This window comes from Leucopleurus acutus (assembly GCF_964270905.1).
Source record: "Leucopleurus acutus genome assembly, chromosome: 5".
Classification (NCBI taxonomy): domain Eukaryota; kingdom Metazoa; phylum Chordata; class Mammalia; order Artiodactyla; family Delphinidae; genus Leucopleurus; species Leucopleurus acutus.
Window position 1 is genome coordinate 133502179 of NC_139147.1, and position 20643 is coordinate 133522821.

Genomic DNA, 20643 nt, shown 5'->3' on the forward strand with positions numbered 1-20643 from the left:
CTGACCAAGCTCTCGCTGGCAGGAAAAACTTCACAGGGTGAGGAATCCTACTTCTGAGGTTGTGGCATGGGCTTCATTGCTTATGAGTTGAATGGCACTGTCTCAGGAAAGTTAATCTCCATTTCATGAATTATTAAAACAGAGGCAGAAGCACTGACACTCTGCCTGCCTGTATAGGGGAGTTGGAACACACCGAGCCTCACATTCTCCCTTGCTCTCGAATCGGTTGGCATTGCCCCTGCAGCCGCTATACCAGAACTGTCGGCAAGCCTGTCCCTTTTCATTATAGGACCATTTCAGGACATAATCCTGGCACTCACTTTCCATTGGATCCAGGGAACAAGGACCTGCAAGAAAATGAATGCAGAGAGAGCTGAATTTCCTGCATGAGCATGACAGAAAAGAAGCAATGGTTTGGCGTTCCAGACCTAAAAATGAATCCTAACCTCACCAAAAACTGGCTCTGTGACCTTCAGCAAGTAACTTACCCTCTCTGAGCCTCAATTTCCTCCATCATAAAAGCAATATTAAAAAAAAAGCTACATCACAAGTTTGTTGTAAGGTGTCACAAAACACACATGAAAGGGGCAATACAGTTAGAGCTATTATTTTGCACAGTGTCTAGTATATGGCACATACACCAGACAATGTGTAATGAATGAATGAATGAAACAATAAAGCTTTCCTCAATAAAATGCTAGCAAAAACCAAAACAGCACATTAAAATCACCATATACCATGATCAAGTGGGATTTCTCCCTGGGATACAAGGACGGTTCAACATACACAAATCAATAAACATGATCACCACATTAACAGAATGAAGAATAAAAATCATATGATCATCTCAATAGATGAAGAAAAGGCATTTGACAAAATTCCAGAGAACTACTCCCTTGCTTATTATGCTAATTTCCTCTTTTTTTCAAACTGTCTCAATCCCTTGCCTAATCCCCAAATGTTCCAGCCTTCTAATGGTCTAAGCAAATCCAGCTAATTTATTACTGTACCCTGACACTAGCCCAAGAAGTTAAGCTGTCTATTAAAAGAAAAGCATGATGTTCCTAGAAAATAGCATTGAGAATAAACAAGTTACAACAAGAGCAAGATCTGGAATGCCTATTTTAAATTGTAAATCAGACATGAATTTACCCAGGTCTATAACCTCTGCCTTCTGTGGAGAACAGATTTCCTTGGGCACACTCTATATCGGAGAAAAATATTCTTGTCTTGGGTCGGCCCTACAGCACAGAATGATGATATCTTCCAAATAGTTTCCCCTGGGCCTTCTAAGCACTCCCAAATAAAGAGGATATTGTCTTCAGAAAGCAATTCATGGTCCATTCGCAGGAAGTTGCCTACCTATATCCCATTAGTATAATCAGCACAGACCAGTTTTCTTGAAGGGTTGACCAGATGTGCTAGACCTCAGAGAATGAGATACATTCATGGGAATTGTCTTCTGCCTTGAACAAGCACATCAGAACTGGCCTGTTTCATGACTCCATGGAGGGTGTAAGACAGCAAGCAGTGAGAGCCCAGGAGAAGAAGCCAGAGCAAACGCTTCTCCAAAACCTTGGTGGGAGTAGGGGTGTGTCAACAGAAAAACACTTCAGTGGTGACCTTTTGACTCTACTCTGTATGTTCAATAAATGGATTTGGGGCTCAGCAATCAGCTGGCACCAACCTCTACCATTACAAACTGATTCCAAATGGACAAGCCAAGGACTAGTTTAAACAAAGCACTCACTTTTCCTAGTGACACTTTATGGCTTTGGTCTTTAGAAGCCCCACCCTTGCCTTTAGTCTGGGAGATAATCAAACAGGGGTTGCTTCTTCTTGATTATACTTCTTAGGGCCGCACTGTCCAGTAGAACTTACTGCCATGAGGGAAATGTTCTATATCTGCCCTGTCCAATACAGTAGCCACTGCTCATGTGGCTGCTGGGCATTTGAAATGTGGCTACTGCAGCCAAGGAACTAAATCTTTCATTTGATACCATTTCAAATTATTGAAATTGAAATGGAAATAGCCAGTGTGGTGCAGCTATAGGTGAGTAAATCCTTACTGCTTTGAACTAATTATCTCTAAGGTGTTCTTTGTAACCTAACACTCAGGAAGCCTCAGACTCAATTTTTTTATCAGTATGATATGGTATCAGGGGACATTTCACCCACACAATTATTGATAGCTTCCAATTTTACATTTGGTGTTATTTTTACCATGAGTAGTAACTTTTGCCTTTTCAGAAGAACGCTGAAGCAGGGTCAGTTTTACTGAAACAAGTCCACGGAATCCAGGAAGGAAGGAAAGAAAAGGGGGGAGAGAGAGAAGAGAGCTGGAAAGGTATGGAGAGCAGTGACAGGGAAACTGCTGTTTTACTGAGGCCACTTCTCTCTCCTGCTGTACGTCTTATAACATAGCCCTATCGGGAGGAGAAAACCACAAAATAGATCTGTGCACTCTGCAAATTACACTGAAATTGAAAATATATCAAGATCAGCCTGGCTGCTGGAAAGACAGAGGATATTCATTTAATTCTTCACTAATAGATGCAGCAAAATGTGCCAGAGCTCCAGCAGAACTTGGCCTGAGATGCAAGGGCACGGGGTGGCTGTGGGAGCTCAATACTACTTGGGGACAGAGAGGGCTCCAAGTCTGGGTAACACTGGCCTGAGCAGTAAAAGATGAGCAGATGTGGTCCAGATGGGCACTGTGGAGAGGATGCAGAGACAGGCTGGTGAGGGGAACGATGGCATGGGGACATGGGGTAAATACCGGGGTAGAAAGGCTACTGCAATAGCATGAAAAGTGTATGCAGGTCAGTGGCGGCCAGTGAGACCCTCAGGACCACGCAGAAGCTCTCGTGCTCTACCCAGGCACCCAACCATGATCTCATGACAATGGGGGTACCACAGAAGAAGAGAAATCACATGACCAGATCTGAATTTTAGAAAAAATAATATGGTCTTCAGAATGCAATTGGGAAAAGGACAAACTGGAAGAAACAAGACCAGTTAGAAGGCACTGCAATTACATTTGAGGTGGATGGCAGGGTATGAAGAGGGAAGATGTGGAGAAGGGGATGGGTCCGAGGGATGCTGAGGAGGGCGCCATGCCAAGATCTTGTTCGCAGTTGCGGGTGCAGGTGGGGAGCAGAGAACAACTAGTGATGTGTGGGCTTGGCTTTCCATTTCTGGGCCAGTGTGGTTCCTTCCAGTAAAGGAATAAAAGGAGAGAAGTTTCCATGGGAAAGTCAAGGCCAGTCTGCTTAACTGGGTTTGAGATGACTGTGGGCATGTCCAATGATGTAGTCTGGAGGATAGTTGAACATTCTGGTCTGCAGCTCTGGAGAGAGTTAAAGGTGGAAGACATGGATTTTGAGTTGTTTATACAGAGGGGATAGTTGAAGTCACAGTAGGAAAAGTTGCCTGGTAGTGTGTGTAGACGGCTTTGAGACAGGACCTAGGGAAGGCATTACGGATTTACCATGAAATTAATGAAGCCTAAGCTTCAGGGCCCCTTATGTGCATATACCTCTTCTAAATAAATATTTACTTTCATCCTTAATTTCAATGATTTTGTATTCTTTTTCTTACAGAGGGCCCCCTAAGTTGTATAAACTTCAGGCTCCATAAAAGCTGGTTCCCCCTATGAGGATGGACCTGGGGAGAGGAGCTCACAAAAATGGGCTGGTCAGAAGTGGAAGAAAAGATAATGATGTTGTCTCTGAAATGCAAATTGAAACTACAGTGAGGTACCACCTCACACTGGTCAGAATGGCCATCATTAAAAAGTCTACAAATAACAAATGCTAGAGAGGGTGTGGAGAAAAGGGAACCCTCCTACACTGTTAATGGGAATGGAAATTGATGCAGCCACTATGGAGAACAGTATGGAGGTTCCCCAAAAAACTAAAAATAGAGTTGTCATTTGATTCTGCAATCCCACTCCTGGGCATATATCTGGGCAAAAATATAATTCAAAGAGATACATGCACCCCAATGTTCATAGCAGCACTATTCAGAATAGCCAAGACATGGAAGCAACCTAAATGTCCATCAACAGATGAATGGATAAAGAAGATGTGGTACATATATACAATGGAATGCTACCCAGCCTAAAAAAAGAATGAAATAATGCCATTTGCAGCAATGTGGATGGACCTAGAGATTATCATGCTAAGTGAAGTCAGTCAGACAAAGACAAATACCACATGATATCACTTATATGTAGAATCTAAAATATGACACAAATGAACTTATCTACAAAAGAGAAACAGACTCACAGACGTACAGAACAGACTTGTGGTTGCCAAGGCCGGGTGTGGGGTGTGGGAGAGGGATGGATTGTGAGCTTGGGGTTAGTACATGCAAACTATTATATATAGACTGGATAAACAACAAGATCCTACTGTATAGCACAGGGAACTATATTCAATATCCTGTGATAAATCATAATGGAAAAGAATATGAAAAAGAATATATATATATACACATTGTATATATATATACACATTGTTTTTCATATTCTTTTCCATCATGGTGTGTATATATACACATTCTTTGTGTATGTATGTGTGTGTGTGTGTGTGTGTGTGTGTGTGTGTGTGTGTGTGTGTGTATTGGGTTGGCCAGAAAGTTCGTTCAGGTTTTCCATAAGCTGTTTTGGAAAACCCGAATGAACTTTTTAGCCAACCCTATATATATACCTATAACTGAGTCACATTGCTGTACAGCAGAAATTAACAGAACATTGTAAATCAACTATACTTCAATAAAATAAATAAAAAATAAATTTTAAAAAGGATGTTGTCTCTGAAGCCAAGATAGAAGAGAGCTTGAAGAGGAAGGCCGTGGGCAACAGTGGCCCAGGCCCGAGGCACTCCAGTCAGCGAGGTCTGACAGAGCTCTGTGGTCCTTCTTGGCATTCAGTACACCCTTGAAGACAAGAGACAGCTCCTTCCTCTGACTGGAGGGCAGGGAGGAAGGCTGTGGGCAACACAGGGAGTTGCAGGAGCTTGCCCTTGGCTACCTTTATTTGTGAAAAACAAAGTGCTAGAGGAGGAGACGTGAGGAGGTGGTGAAGGCTGAGGATGGCTTCGGGATGCAACCGGAGAGGGAGCTGGCCAGAACCAAGGAGCAGAGCACGTGGGAAATGCTGGAAACCTTCAAACCCCCTTGAGTATGATTGGATTCGACCACCTAGAAGCTCTCTTCCATCCCACTGGCCTTGATTTGGAGGGAAAAGATTCCTTCAGGCTGTGCTTCTCACTCTCCGTTGCTCAGTGGAATCACTGGGTCAGTCAGTCCCACACTCGGAGATTCTGATTGAATTGGTCTGGGATGAGATCTGGGCATTGAGAATGTTTAAAGATTCCCAGATGATTCTAATTTACAGCCAAAGTAATCCTTAGTATACTTGGCATACATTATATACCAAAAACATAACAGTCAACAAGACAAGTTTTTCTGTGTTTAATGTCTAGCCTAAGGAAGTGAAATGTTACTGTCCCTGCTGGGAGTGCCTATTCCTGTGTCTGTCTGGTTTTTTTTCCTTCCTTCGGATATGTGGTTGCTTTGGAATCTAAGAGATAGGACATATCAGCATCTTAACAGCTAACTTGTATGTTTACCGTGTGGCAAGCATAAGAATTATCAAGTTTTATTCTCAAAACAACCCCATGAGGTAGGCAGTCACATAATCCCCACTTTACAGATCAGAAAACTGAGCCACAGAGAGATTAAAATTGCTGTTCCATAGCCACCTAGATAAGAGCACGAGAGAGAGAACCATATAAGCACATCCAAAAACCTCAGGGTGGTGACCTCCCATTTAATCTAAGCAGGACTGACCACGCCACTCACTAGAAAGTTTCTCAGCTATCTTTTCCCTACCTTTTAGAAACTTCAGCATCAAATCTCGCCATATCTCTTTCTAATGTGTTTACTGTTTGGCTTAATTTGTTGATCACACATAAGAGGTGGCAATGGCATTGGCTGTAATTCAAAATCTATGCTACAGTTGTTTTAGATGGATCCAAAATGTTCCTTAAACTTGGTCAGAACACGCGTGGCCACTCACAGATGAAGGAGCCTTCTACAAGCTAGAGCATTTTCCCTCAAGGTCAGAAGTGCGTTCACCACTTCTACAATAGGTCATTGCTTCTCCACAAGGAAGTACAGACACTGCATGGGGTGAGACTCTGTAACACTCCCTGAGACAGCTTCCATTAGCTCCAGTTTTACACTCAGATAAAAGTCAGTCTTTGTATGTTTCCTTAAACTAGTTTCTTTAGCTGCATACATGAATCTGCCTTTGCAAGGAAAGCTTGTAAAAAGCCAAAGTCTGCATGCTAACACAGTGCACAGGAATTTTTTTTTATGCTAAAGATTTTAAAAAGTAAATACAACCCAAGAAGCAAGGAGTAGTTGGGTTTTTACCAAAGGCAGTGCCTAAATTTCTTTCTTTTCCTGTTTCTTTTGGTTTTGTGGGCTTTTCTTGTTCATTTTCTTCAGCATCGTAGCCACTCTTTTCATAGTTTTTGAGTGCTTCTTGCTGAGTGAAAGATGTCATCGTGGCTTTTCTATTCTCCTCTAGAAAAGAGCCTGTTGCTTCGAGTGTTTCTAAATCATCAGCAAGGACACATTTGCCAAACTGGCGCTTGGGCAACCTGCATGGAAACAAAAAAACATGAGAATGAGGGGGCGAGTCCCACCTGGTGTCACTGGGCATGGGAGCTTCAGGCTTGGGTATTTCCTGATGACTTCGTTACCACATCACCTAGCTGTTGTCCTAGGTTTGCAGAGGTGTTGGGACAGGTATCAGAATAATATGTTTAGCATTATCAACTTTACTGCTGGGATATGGGTTTAGAGGATAGGTAATGCAGTGGAATCGAAAATAGTTACTGTTTGCTCTTATACACTTACGTGATCTTTGAATTTTTTTATTGGCCCTGTATTACTCTTAATATTGAAAAATAAGAAAAGAAAAACAAAACCATATCAGAGTTGTCGAACACAGGAGCATCTGGCTCCCAATGGTTGGAGTCAAGTCAAGGATTGGCTTGCCTGTGACCTAAGGGAGACAGTCCCCTGCAGGGGACAGAGCCCAGCCCTGCCCTCAGCCTACCTCTTGACAGACAGGATGGGTTGCAGCAAGGTGTCCCCTCGGCTCGGGCCTCCACACTCTTCAATGAGCTCTGGGGGTGGATACTGGTTTGTTCCACCTAAAAATAAAATAAAATATCAAATCAAATCAAATAAAGTATAAAATAATATGAAACTCAACAGTAAAATGAAGTGAAAAAATGAAGTAAAATAAAGCATAAAGACCATTAAGACGTAAAACTTAAGACACAAAATAAAATCAAGTAAAGCATAAAATAAAGTAAAATACACAATAAAACAAAATAAAGAGTAACAAGATAAAATACAAAATCAAAAAGAATCCATTGACATAAAATCAAAAAGATGTAAAATCAAACAAAGCATAAAATAAATACAAAAACAAAAGCAAATAAAATACAAGCAAAATAAGAGAATAAAATGCATCCTATTGTATAAGCAATATAAAATAAAATAACATAAAAGACTAGAACAATGTGAAATACAACCTAATGTAATAAAACATAAAAAATAAAGTGAAATTAAAACAGACTAAAAAACTAATCCTTTAGCCACCATCTCCCTCAAAGAAGCACTAGGCTGTCAGCCATCTATTACAATTCTCCCCTCCATCTTTTGCAAAGGTAAGGAATCTAAAGTTCAGGGTGGTCCACTGACCTTTCTAGATTCACACAGCTCATTCGTGGCAAAGCTCAGACTAGAACCAATTCATTAATGTCCATACCTCTCAAATTACAGAAGCACAAATGCTATGTCTCTACTTCTAAGATGTCCATCAGACTCCCTTTATTCCTTCACTGACAAATGGACAGATGTTCCTCAAGGATCCCAACAGGGTTGTCACACCCGCTTACAAACTGAGAAACTAATGTCTCCCAGCAAGGAGGGCAAGAAGGTCTCCCATGTCACAAGGAGGCACCCCGCACATGAGTTGCTGTGGACTATGCACAGCTGGACAAAGCCCAAGACAAACTCCTGTAAATATGACCAGGATAATACCCACCCCCAATCCTAACCATCTCCATCATCATGCTAGGGATAAAGATTTGGCACCAGTTGCCCATGAACTTGGTTCAACTGGAAGTGAGGCTACTAGAACAGGATGCAGGGAAGAATTTTGGCCAAGCTTCACTGTCACCGTGCCCTTAACTGGTGGCTTCATCTAGCCAACCTGAGGTGGGAGACCCCAGACTTCTGTTCTGTCTCCCTCACTTCCTGGCAAGTCCCTGAAGACCCTTGCTACCCAAGTGTGGTAATCAGCATCAACCAGGAGCCTGTTAAAAATGCAGACTCACCACTTCGCTGAAGCAGAAATTAAACACAATATTGTAAATCAACTGCACTACAATAACATTTTTTTAAATGCAGACTCTCAGGCCCCAGCTCAGACCCATTGAGTCAGAATCCAAATTTTAACTAGATCCCCAGGAAATGCATGTGCATGTTAAAATCTGAGAAACACTGTTCTATAGCACTAGATTCTGAATCACTGGATACAGCAATAACAGTAACAATGTCTTATGTGTATACAGCAGTGGTGCTTTCATGCAGGTATTTGAACGTAGGCTTCACAAATAGAGAAGAGACTGTAATCCTCATTCTGGTAAATGAGAAAATCAAAAGGTTCGGTGGAAACCTGAGGCCTCCCAGCCACCAGAAAAAAACCAACGCTAGGCTTGGCACAGTGTCAGGGCAACATAGCTCAGGGTTTTCAGGAAGTGGTGTGCTCCCTGGGGGCTCCCTCAGAGAATTCGGGGTTGCCTACACCTCAGCAAGATTGAAGGTGCAATGGGCACCCATTCACCCATATGCCAGGCTCTGTATGTTCCTCTCCCCACCCAGCATCCCCAGGGCTCCCCAACTGCTCACCTTTTAGGAGGTTCAGGAAGGCCTGCATGAAGCCCCGGGCATAGGCCACCTCCGCATCCGAGAGCCCCTCAAGGTGCAGCAGGTGCTGTTTGGAGGGGCCACTGGCCACGCGGGTCCCCACACCCAGGCCCAAGGCCAGCACAAACAGAGTGATGCCCTTGCACTTGGCCTCCAGGGACAGAGTCCTTAACTTCTCCCGGTCCCAGCTGCTGGTCTCACTGGCCACGATGGTAAAGAGGACCTGCACTTTCCTGGGCAGCAGGGCCACCAGGAGCACCTTCTCCAGCGTCCACTCCAAGGCGTGGCCCAGGGCCGGGGCTCCCCGCAGGGGGTGGTCCATGGCCTCGCGGACATGCCTCTGCATCTGCATCCGGCGGCCATACGAGGTCAGGTGGAAGCCCTCGCACACAGGTGGCCACCCCGTGCCCGGCCAGAAGTGGGGGGTCGTGTGTGTCACCAGGGCTGTGGGGGCCCCGCGTGGGGACATGCTCGGCTGCGCAGCCACCTCGAGGTTGTCGAGCATGGTGTCCACCAGAGTCAAGGCTGTGCGGTAGAGGTCGGTGCCCATGCCAACGGAGCTGTCCACCACGAAGGCCACGTCCGCGTCCACCGCCAGCGGCCTGGGCACGCCCAGCCCGCACTTCGGGGCCGGGATGCACTGATCTGCAGAGGAGAGGCGGGGAGAGGCGAGGTTACCACAAGTCCCTTCCCTTCCCATGGACACACAATTCCAGGTGCTCAGTAGGGAAAGCTGCTGCTGAGGGCTGCCTGCATGGGGTTGACTCTGCTAGTAGATGGGCACTGTCAATAAATGTTCCTGTTTCCCAGAAGGAAAAGTTGAGAGTATCTGATTCCTCGGTTAATGTTTCTAACCACTAGGCCATACGGCTTCCTAATCACTAGATTCACTGACCCCTGCCTGGTTCAATCAGGCCCGACCTCTTATGGGGGTGTGTGACCTGGGGCAGATTACTCAGCTTTCCCACAGCCTCAGTTTCCTCATGTCAGATGGCGATAATGATAATAATAATAATAGTACCTCCCTTATGAGGTTGTTTGTGATGTGTAACTTTAAAATGAGTTAATATATGTAAGGGCTCAGAACAACTCCTGGTGTGTAGTAAAAGCTCAGGCTCAATAAACCCCAGCTAGATTTTTGCTTCTGCAGGAGGGGGTTGGAGGCCCAGAGAAACCACATGTCAAATAAGACGATGGATGGGAAAGCAGTTCATCGGCTGTAATATACTCTACAAATGGCAGTTCCTGTATTTGACCCAACCAAGTTTTCAGAGCCAAATCTCTCCTGGCAGTGTTAGGACTTAGTGTGGATCCAGTAAAGGGAACTATTAAGTCCCCTTTTGCTTTCACCTACAGGACTCACTCTGGCCCCGGGTGACGTGGGTGTGGATGAGAGCTCTTCACACGTGGGCATGTGTGGGTTTCAGCATAATGTTCTTTCTGGCCCAGGCCAGTGTGGGATACAGTGATGGAAGCGGGGACTCTGAGACAGGGAACAGCTTGCCAATACCCTGATGATGGCCAAAGGCAGTTCCAGGCCAAAAAACCAGGACTCTTGACCTTAGCTCAGTGGTCTTCCCTTTACACTAAGGTGCCACTGAGGAAGGAACACAAGCCCAGCCATCCACAGGAACCTGACAGTACAGGTAAGTAAGCAGAGCAGGCCAGGGCTGAGACGATAGGGAAGGGGCAGGGAGGGGAGGGTGGGGCACTAGCAGACACCCGCCCCTCCAAAGAGGGCTGGCACCACTCATCTCCGGCTGACTGTGGCCACAAGGGAATGCAGTGTCTGGGATTCTCCAGATTATTCTGACTTCCTAAGAAAAACTAGAAATTCAGACTTAATAGGAAATTCCCCAGTTCTAAAGTTCTTCACATACCAAGGAAATACACATCTGAGCAGCAGAAATGGCCTGTGGTCACCAGTTAATTCATCCTGTTCTGAAGACATCAGTCTGATCAGCAATGCCATCCAGGCTTACCATAGCAGAGAGTACAGTGGGCCATGTTCTCCACGTCCTGCTGGTTCTCTGTCTCCCAGACATACAGATGAAATTTGTTGGTTCCATCCATCTAGTGCCAACACATACACAAAGTTATTGTTAGCTGAACTAAATCTCAGGCCATGTTTTTCATGCATCTCCCAATTCAGATGAGAAAAATATTAATATGCTATTTTTAAAGAACACATATAATTCTCTATGTCTAAATAATTTGGGACTTCTATTCCAGTTATTATAGTCACTTAGTTCTCTAGTCCTAACCTGGTGGCTGGACTACCACTGGTGTGGGCACAGGAGCTGTGGGTCTTCAGACTCCCAATGTGTGTAAAACTCAACAAACATCAGGTTGTGTTGGAATGAGGGTAAGGGAGTTGAGGCTTCAGTCATTTATAAATTCTGTAAATCTTTAGTGATTGTCCATGGTATGTGATGCCATGTGATGGGAGTTATTAACCATGAACATGCAGACCCTTCAAGGACTCGGTCATAGATCTAGGCCCTAAACCATGAGGATGGAGAGAGGCGGAGACCACCAGGGAGTCATCTCTAGAGTATTCCTGGTGGTCAGAGCTGGGAAGAGTGAGGGGGAATCAGGGAAGGCTTTGTAGGGATGGCAAATCTGTTTATCTCCTTCACCAAACCTTTCCAATTATGATTAATTTAATAACTGATATCAGGTTTAAAAGACAAATAATATTAACAGTAATAAATCCAACAAGATCCATGCGATAACTGGCTAGATAATCAACAAACCCATTCTCTCTTCTTCTGAGGGTCACGACTAGACTACATTTCCCACCATCCCTTGCAGTTAGTTGGACCATATGACCAGGATCTAGCCAACAGCGTGTAGGTGGAAGTGATGAATGCCATTTCCAGGGCATGCACTAAGCTCCACTGCCTCCTCTGCCAGCCAGATGTAGAGGATCCAGAAAAAGTCTTGAGGCCCTCAGCCATGTTGGGGCCATTGACAGAAGGAGCTCAGGTCCTAAATGCAGCAAAGCACCCCTTTCCTTCACCCACACACCCAAGGACCCACATCGCTGGTGACAGATGCAGAAATAACACTTTCTGGTGTTAAGAGACTTGGGCATGAATGGTTTCACAGTCAACCTGCCCTGGCTAATGCAGACTATTTGCAAGGTTTCCACCTCATAATGAAATTAGGAAAGTTTTCAGATGATTTCTCTCAGGAGTTGAGGTGTGGTTTGCAAAGAGCTGGATATCTAAGCTTAGTCATGGCCATCTCGTTGTCCACTCTGTCAAAGCATGTAGGACAGCGCCTCCCTGAGGGTCAGCCCCACCTCCTGCATTGCTGTGGCCAGGGCCAAGCCGACCTGGACCCTCCTCTGGTAGCAAGGTGCTCAAGATATGAAGATGTCATGCCCACCCTTGGGAATAGAGAACGGGAAGGGTCTGCTCTGGAAAAGAACATTCTGTAACATACACTCCTTACAGATCATTCACTCTTCCTGTTTAGGATTGCGGCACATCCCAAACATGGTCCCTCACCTGAGCCTCCTTCATGGAAAAACCCTTGTGGGGAAAGATATATAAAGAGTGGAACTTTCACTTATGCTAATGTAACACGAAACAAACATGGGAACGTTCCTAATTCTTCCATGCCAAAAGCCATCTAAATTTAGGGTTTTTTCTGACTTAGAAATTCAAATCAACGAAGACTGATGAAATGGCTACTAGGTAAAATTCTTAAGCCATTTGGAGACATAAAAATGACACAGCCACACCTTCAAAGAGCTTAAAAACCTAAGTGGAAGGATAGACAAATAATGTTCAAGAAAGAAAGAGACCAGTAATATATTTTGGGAACACAGGAAGAGGAGATTCATTTCAAAAGGAATGAATAAAAGCAACCTGATGAAGATAATGGCATCTGGCACTTTTGAGAGAATGAGTAGGATCCTTACCTGGCAAAGAAGCAGGGGAAAGCATTACGGTGTGGAGGAACAGCAAGATAAATGCCCAGAGGTAGGCAGTGGTTATTTATGAATTCTTCTCAACGCCCCTACCCGCCAGACACTTGAGAAAACGCATCTGAAACCCTGGAACTCCCTGACAGAGGGAGGAGGCTGACAAGAACAGTGAGTGGAGAGTTGCCAACATCCAACATTCAGATCCACTTCACATGGTCATAGACCAAACAAAATGGACCTAACAAATCGCCGAGGATTAGAGAGAACAATGTTAGCATGGATATGACACATTAAGAGCTTTACTGGAAATCACATGAGGCAATCTGGAAGGCTTCTGAAACCAGGATCCACAGCAGTGCTCCAGGAGACTGGAGAAGACTGGAGTAACACAGGAACATCGAATTAACTCCAAGAGTTGTGGGGAGACGCTAAGCTGGTGTACATTATTTTTAAACCACAGGAAGCATGGCTGAGGTGTGTTATCTAAAGAAGAATTGATGAGAATTTTAAAGGTAATATGAAAGACTTCAAATAAATTCAAACATACCCTCAAGTTTGTACAAAGGATTGGTTCACAAGAAAAATTCTATGCAGCACTAATAGACTAGGTGTCGGGAACTCGGGTCCTAGTCCTTGGCCTGCCAGAATTGGCTGTGTGGCCTTGGACAAGCCTCTGGCCTATTTCCTCAACAACAGAGTTTAGGGTAGGAGTCAATGCTGCTGAGCTTTCTTCCTATTTCAACACAGCCTGGTCCCCCGTTACTGTCCTCTGTATTTGCCTTGTGTTCAGGACACTATGTTGACTTTTCTACTCAGCTCAGCTCTTCAATCTGCTGTTCGGCTGGTTGGAAAACAACCTAATTCAACTGAATTGAAATAGCTACAAAACTGGCATCTACTTTTTAACATCTTTATTGGAGTATAATTGCTTTACATTATTGTGTTAGTTTCTGCTATATAACAAAGTGAATCAGATATACGGATACATATATCCCCATATCTCCTCCCTCTTGTGTCTCCCTCCACTCTCCATATCCCACCCCTCTACGTGGTCACAAAGCACCAAGCTGATCTCCCTGTGCTATGCAGCTGCTTCCCACTGGCTATTATTTTACATTTGGTAGTGTATACATGTCCATGCAACTCTCACTTTGCCCCAGCTTACCCTTCCCCCTCCCCATGTCCTCAAGTCCATTCTCTACGTTTGTGTCTTTATTCCTATCCTGTGCCTAGGTTCTTCAGAGCCACTATTTCTATTTTTTTGATTATATATATATATATATATATATTAGCATACGGTATTTGTTTTTCTCTTTCTGACTTACTTCACTCTGTATGACAGTCTCTAGGTCCATCCACCTCACTACAAATAACTCAATTTTGTTTCTTTTTATGCCTGAGTAATATTCCATTGTATATATGTGCCACATCTTCTTTATCCATTCATCTGTCGTTGGACACTTAGGTTGCTTCCATGTCCTGGTTATTGTAAATAGAGCTGCAGTGAACATTGTGGTACATGACTCTTTTTGAATTATGGTTTTCTCAGGGTATATGCCCAGTAGTGGGATTGCTGGGTCATATGGTAGTTCTATTTCCAGTTTTTTAAGGAACCTCCATACTGTTCTACATAGTGGCTGTATCAATTTACATTCCCACCAACAGTGCAAGAGGGTTCCCTTTTCCCTTCACCCTCTCCAGCATTTACTGTTTGTAGATTTTTTGATGATGGCTATTCTGACTGGTGTGAGGTGATACCTCATTGTAGTTTTGACTTGCATTTCTCTAATAGTTAGTCATGTTGAGCATACTTTCATATGTTAGTTGACAATCTGCATATCTTCTTTGGAGAAATGTCTATTTAGGTCTTCTGCCCATTTTTGGATTGGGTTGTTTGTTTATTTGATATTGAGCTGCATGAGCTCCATGTATAAATTGGAGATTAATCCTTTGTCAGTTGCTTCATTTGCAAATATTTTCTCCCATTCTGAGGGTTGTCTTTTTTTGTCTGGTTTATGGTTTCCTTTGTTATGCAAAAGCTTTTAAGTTTCATTAGGTCCCATTTGTATATTTTTGTTTTTATTTACATTCCTCTAGAAGGTGGGTACAAAACGACCTTGCTGTGATTTATGTCATAGAGTGTTCTGCCTATGTTTTCCTCTTAGAGTTTGATAGTGTTTGGCCTTATATTTAGGTCTTTAATTCACTTTGAGTTTATTTTTGTGTATGGTGTTAAGGAGTGTTCTACTTTCATTCTTTTACATGCAGCTGTCCAGTTTTCCCAGCACCACTTATTTGAAGAGGCTGTCTTTTCTCCACTGTATATTCTTGCCACCTTTATCAAAGATAAGGTGACCATATGTGTGTGGGTTTATCTCTGAGCTTTCTATCCTGTTCCATCGATATATATTTCTGTTTTTGTGCCAGTACCATACTGTCTTGATTACTGTAGCTTTGTAGTATAGTCTGAAGTCTGAGAGCCTGATTCTTCCACCTCCATTTTTCATTCTCAAGATTGCTTTGGTTATTTGGGGTCTTTTGTGATTCCATAAAAATTGTGCACTTTTTGTTCTAGTTCTGTGAAAAATGCCATTGGTAGTTGGATAGGGATTGCACTGAATTTGTAGAGTGCTTTGGGTAGTATAGTCATTTTCACAATGTTGATTTTTCCAGTCCAAGAACATGGTATATCTCTCCCTCTGTTTGTATCATCTTTAATTTCTTTCATTATGGTCTTATAGTTTTCTGCCCACAGGTCTTTTGTCTACTTAGGTAGGTTTATTCCTAGGTATTTTATTCTTTTTGTTGCAATGGTAAATGGGAGTGTTTCCTTAATTTCTCTTTCGGATTGTTCATCATCAGTGTATGGGAATTCAAGAGATTTCTGTGCATTAATTTTGTATCCTGCTACTTTACCAAATACATTGATTACCTCTAGTAGTTTTCTGGTAGCATCTTTAGGAATCTCTATATATAGTATCATGTCATCTGCCAAGAGTAACAGTTTTACTTCTTCTTTTTGATTTGGATTCCTTTTTCTTCTCTGATTGATGTGGTTAAAACTTCCAAAACTATGTTGAATAATAGTCGTGAGAGTGGGCAACCTTGTCTTCTTCCTCATCTTAGTGGAAATGTTTTTCAGTTTTTCACCACTGAGAATCACATTGGCTTTGGGATTGCCATATATGGCCTTTATTATGTTGAGGTAATTCCCTCTATGCCTATTTTCTGGAGAGTTTTTATCATAAAGGGTGTTGAATTTTGTCAAAAGCTTTTTCTGTATTTATTGAGATTATCATATGGTTTTTAACCTTCAATTTGTTAATATGGTGTATCACATTGATTGTTTTGCCTATATTGAAGAATACTTGCATCCCTGCCATAAACCCCACTTGATCGTGGTGCATGATCCTTTTACTGTGCTGTTGGATTCTGTTTGCTAGTATTTTGTTGAGGATTTTTGCATCTATGTTCATCGGTGATATTGACCTGTAGTTTTCTTTTTTTGTGACATCTTTGTCTGGTTTTGGTATCAGGGTGATGGTGGCCTCATAGAATGAGTTTGGGAGTGTTCTTCCCTCTGCTGTATTTTGGGAGAGTTTGAGAAGGATAGGTGTTAGATCTTCTGTAATTGTTTGGTAGAATTCACCTGTGAAGCCATCTGGTCCTGGGCTTTTGTTGGTTGGAAGATTTTTAATCACAATTTCAATTTCAGTGCTTGTGATTGGTCTGTTCATGTTTTCTATTTCTTCCTTGTTCAGTCTTGGAGGGTTGTGCTTTTCTAAGAATTTGTCCATTTCTTCCAGGTTGTCCATTTTATTGGCATATAGTTGCTTGTAGTAATCTCTCATGATCCTTTGTATTTCTACAGTGTCAGTTGTTACTTCTCCTTTTTCATTTCTAATTCTGTTGAGTTGAGTCTTCTCCCTTTTTTTCTTGATGAGTCTGGCTAACAGTTTATCAATTTTGTTTATCTTCTCAAAGAACCAGTTTTTAGTTTTATTGATCTTTGCTATCACTTGCTTCATTTCTTTCTTATGTATTTCTGATCTGATCTTTATGATATCTTTACTTCTGCTAACTTTGGGATTTTTTTATCCTTCTTTCTCTAACTGCTAAAGTTCGGTTGTTTATTTCAGATTTTTCTTGTTTCTTGAGGTAGCATTGTATTGAGATAAACTTCCATCTTAGAACTGCTTTTGCTGCATCCCCTAGGTTTTGCGTCATTGTGTTTTCATTGTCCTTAGTCTCTAGGTATTTTTTTATATCCTCTCTGATTTCTTAAGTGATCTCTTGGCTATTTAGTAGCATATTGTTTAGCCTCCATGTGTTCGTATTTTTTACAGTTTTTTTTTCCTGTAATTGATATCTAGTCTCATAACACGGTTGTCAGAAAAGATACTTGATACAAATTTAATTTTCTTAAATTTACCAAGGCTTGATTTGTGACCCAAGATATGACCTATCCTGGAGAATGTTCCATGAGTACTTGAGAAGAAAGTGTATTTTTTTTTTGGATGGAATGTCCTATAAATATCAATTAAATACATCTTGTTTAATGTATCATTTAAAGCCTGTGTTTCCCGTCTTTTTTTCATTTTGGATGATCTGTCCATTGGTGTAAGTGGGGTGTTAAAGTCCCTTACTATTATTGTGTTACTGTCAATTTCCACTTTTATGGCTACTAGCATTTGCCTTATGTATTGAGGTGCCCCTATGTTGGGTGCATAAATATTTGCAACTGTTAGATCTTCTTCTTGGATTGATCCCTTGATCATTATGTAGTGTTCTTCTTTGTCTCTTGTAATAGTCTTTGTTTTAAAGTGTATTTTGTCTGATATGAGAATTGCTACTCCAGCTTTCTTTTGGTTTCCATTTGCATGGAATATCTTTTTCCATCCTCTCGCTTTTCAGTCTGTATGTGTCCCTAGGTCTAAAGTGGGTCTCTTGTAGACAGCATATATACAGGTCTTGATTTGGTATCCATTCAATGTCTTTTTTTAAAAGAAAACTTTTTTTTTAATGATGACATTTTTTTTGCGGTACGCAGGCCTCTCACTGTTGTGGCATCTCCCATTGCGGAGCACAGGCTCTGGACGCACAAGCTCAGCAGCCATGGCTCATGGGTCCAGCCGCTCCGCAGCATGTGGGATCTTCCTGGACCAGGGCACGAACCCGTGTCCCCTGCATCGGCAGGTGGACTCTCAACCACTGTGCCACCAGGGAAGCCCAGTCTATGTCTTTTGGTTGGATCATTTAATCCATTTACTTTTAAGGTAGTTATCGATATGTATGCTCCTATTACCATTTTCTTAATTGTTTTGGATTTGTTATTGTAGGTCTTTTCCTTCTCTTGTGTTTCCTGCCTAGGAAGTTCCTTTAGCATTTGTTGTAAAGCTGGTTTGGTGGTGCTGAGTTCTCTTAGTTTTGCTTGTATATAAAGGTTTTAAAATCTGTGTTGAATCTGAATGAGATCCTTCCTGGGTAATCTTGGTTGTAGGTTTTTCCCTTTCATCACTTTAAATATGTCCTGCCACTCCCTTCTGCCTTGCAGAGTTTCTGCTGAAATATCAGCTTTAACCTTATGGGGATTCCCTTGTATTATGTTATTTGTTGTTTTTCCATTGATGCTTTTAATATATTTTCTTTGTATTTAATTTTTGATAGTTTGTTTAATATGTGTCTTGGTGTGTTTCTCCTTGGATTTATACTGTTTGGGACTCTCTGCGCTCCTGGATTTATTGACTATTTCCTTTCCCATATTAGAGAAGTTTTCCACTATAATCTCTTCAAATATTTTCTCAGTCCCTTTCTTTTTCTCTTCTTTTGGGACTCCTATAGTTTCCATGTTGGTGCATTTATTGTTGTTCCAGAGGTCTCTGAGACTGTCCTCAATTCTTTTCATTCTTTTTTCTTTATTCTGTTCTGAGGAAATTTTTTCCACTCTTTTATCTTCCAGGTCACTTATCTGTTCTTCTGGCTCAGTTATTCTGCTATTGATTCCTTCTAGAGAAATTTTAATTTCATTTATTGTGTCATTCATCATTGTTTGTTTGCTCTTTAGTTCTTCTAGGTCCTTGTTAAAAGTTTCTTGTATTTTCTCCATTCTATTTACAAGATTTTGGATCATCTTTACTATCATTACTCTGACCTCTTTTTCAGGCTGACTGCCTATTGCCTCTTCATTTGTTTGGTCTTGTGAGTTTTTACCTTGTTCCTTCATGTTCTGCATATTTCTCTGTCTTCTCATTTTGCTTAACTTACTGTGTTTGGGGTCTCCTTTTCGCAGGCTGCAGGTTCATAGTTCCTGTTGTTTTTGGTGATTGCCTCCAGTAGGTAAGGTTGTTGCAGTGGGTTGTGTAGTCTTCCTGGTGGAGGGGACTTGTGCCTGTGTTCTGGTGTATGAGGCTGGATTTTGTCTTTCTGGTGGGCAGGACCATATCTGGTGGTGTGTTTTGGGGTGTCTGTGACCTTATTATTATTTTAGGCAGCCTCTATGCTAATGCGTGGGTTTGTGTTCATGTCTTGCTAGTTGTTTGGCATGGGGTGTCCAACAGTGGAGCCTGGTGGTTGTTGAGTAGAGCTGGGTCTTATTGTTGAGCCATAGATATCTGGGAGAGCTCTCACTAATTTATATTACTTGGGGCTTGGAGGTCTCTGGTGGTCCAATGTTCTGAACTCAGCTTTCCCACCTCAGAGGCTCAGGCCTGACAGCCGGCTGGAGCACCAAGACCCTGTGAGCCACACAGCTCAGAAGAAAAGGGAGAGAAAAAGAAAGAAATAAAGAAAGTAAAATAAAATGAAATAGTGTTATAAAAATAAAAATAATTTTTAATTATTAAAAGTAAAAAAATAAAAGAAGAGGAAAAAAAGGAAGAGAGCAACCAAACCAATAAACAAATCCACCGATGATAACAGGTGCTAAAAATTAAAGTAAGATAAACATAAAAATCAGAACTTGTCAATCACATACAGCAAACCCCAAGTCTATAGTGCTCCCAAAGTCCACTGCTTCAATTTTGGGATGATTAGTTGTCTCTTCAGGTATTCCACAGAGGCAGGGTACATCAAGTTGATTGTGGAGATTTAATCCACTGCTCCTGAGGCTGCAGTAGAAATTTCCCTTTCTCTTCTTTGTTTGCACAGCTTCTGGGGTTCAGCTTTGGATTTGGCCCCACCTCTGTGTGTAGGTCACCCTGTGGCATCTGTTCTTTGCCCAGACAGGAGGGAGTTAAAGGAGCGGCTGATTAGGGGGCTCTGGCTCACTGAGGCCACGGGGAGGGAGGGGTATGGAAGGTGGGGTTAGCCTCTAGCTGCAGAGGCTAGCATGATGTTGCAACTGCCTGAGGTGTACCATGTGTTCTCCTGGGGAAGTTGTCCCTGGATCATGGGACCCTGGCAGTGACGGGCTGCACAGTCTCCCAGCAGGGGAGGTGTGGATAGTGACCTGTGCTCGCACACAGGATTCTTGGTGGAGGCAGCAGCAGCCTTAGCGTTTCATGCCCGTCTCTGGTGTCTGTGCTGGTAGTCGCGGCTCTTACCCGTCTCTGGAGCTCATTTAGATGGTGCTCTAAAACCCCTCTCCTCACGCTCCCTGAAACAATGGTCTCTTGCCTCTTTGGCAGCTCCAGACTTTTTCCCGGACTCCCTCCTGGCTAGCTGTGGTGCACTAGCCCCCTTCAGGCTGT

General features: G+C 42.6%; 1 protein-coding gene across 1 annotated transcript in view; it reads right to left on the reverse strand.

Annotated features, from left to right (window-relative positions):
- LOC309961811 (collagen alpha-4(VI) chain-like) overlaps positions 1-20643 on the reverse strand; it is a gene marked incomplete at both ends in the record, with an annotated part of 64662 nt that overhangs the window by 3556 nt on the left and 40463 nt on the right. The window contains 5 exon segments of the mRNA XM_082839293.1: positions 204-347; positions 6532-6674; positions 7136-7232; positions 9001-9663; positions 11001-11091. Of these exon segments, the coding sequence (XP_082695419.1) occupies positions 204-347; positions 6532-6674; positions 7136-7232; positions 9001-9663; positions 11001-11091 (1138 nt within the window).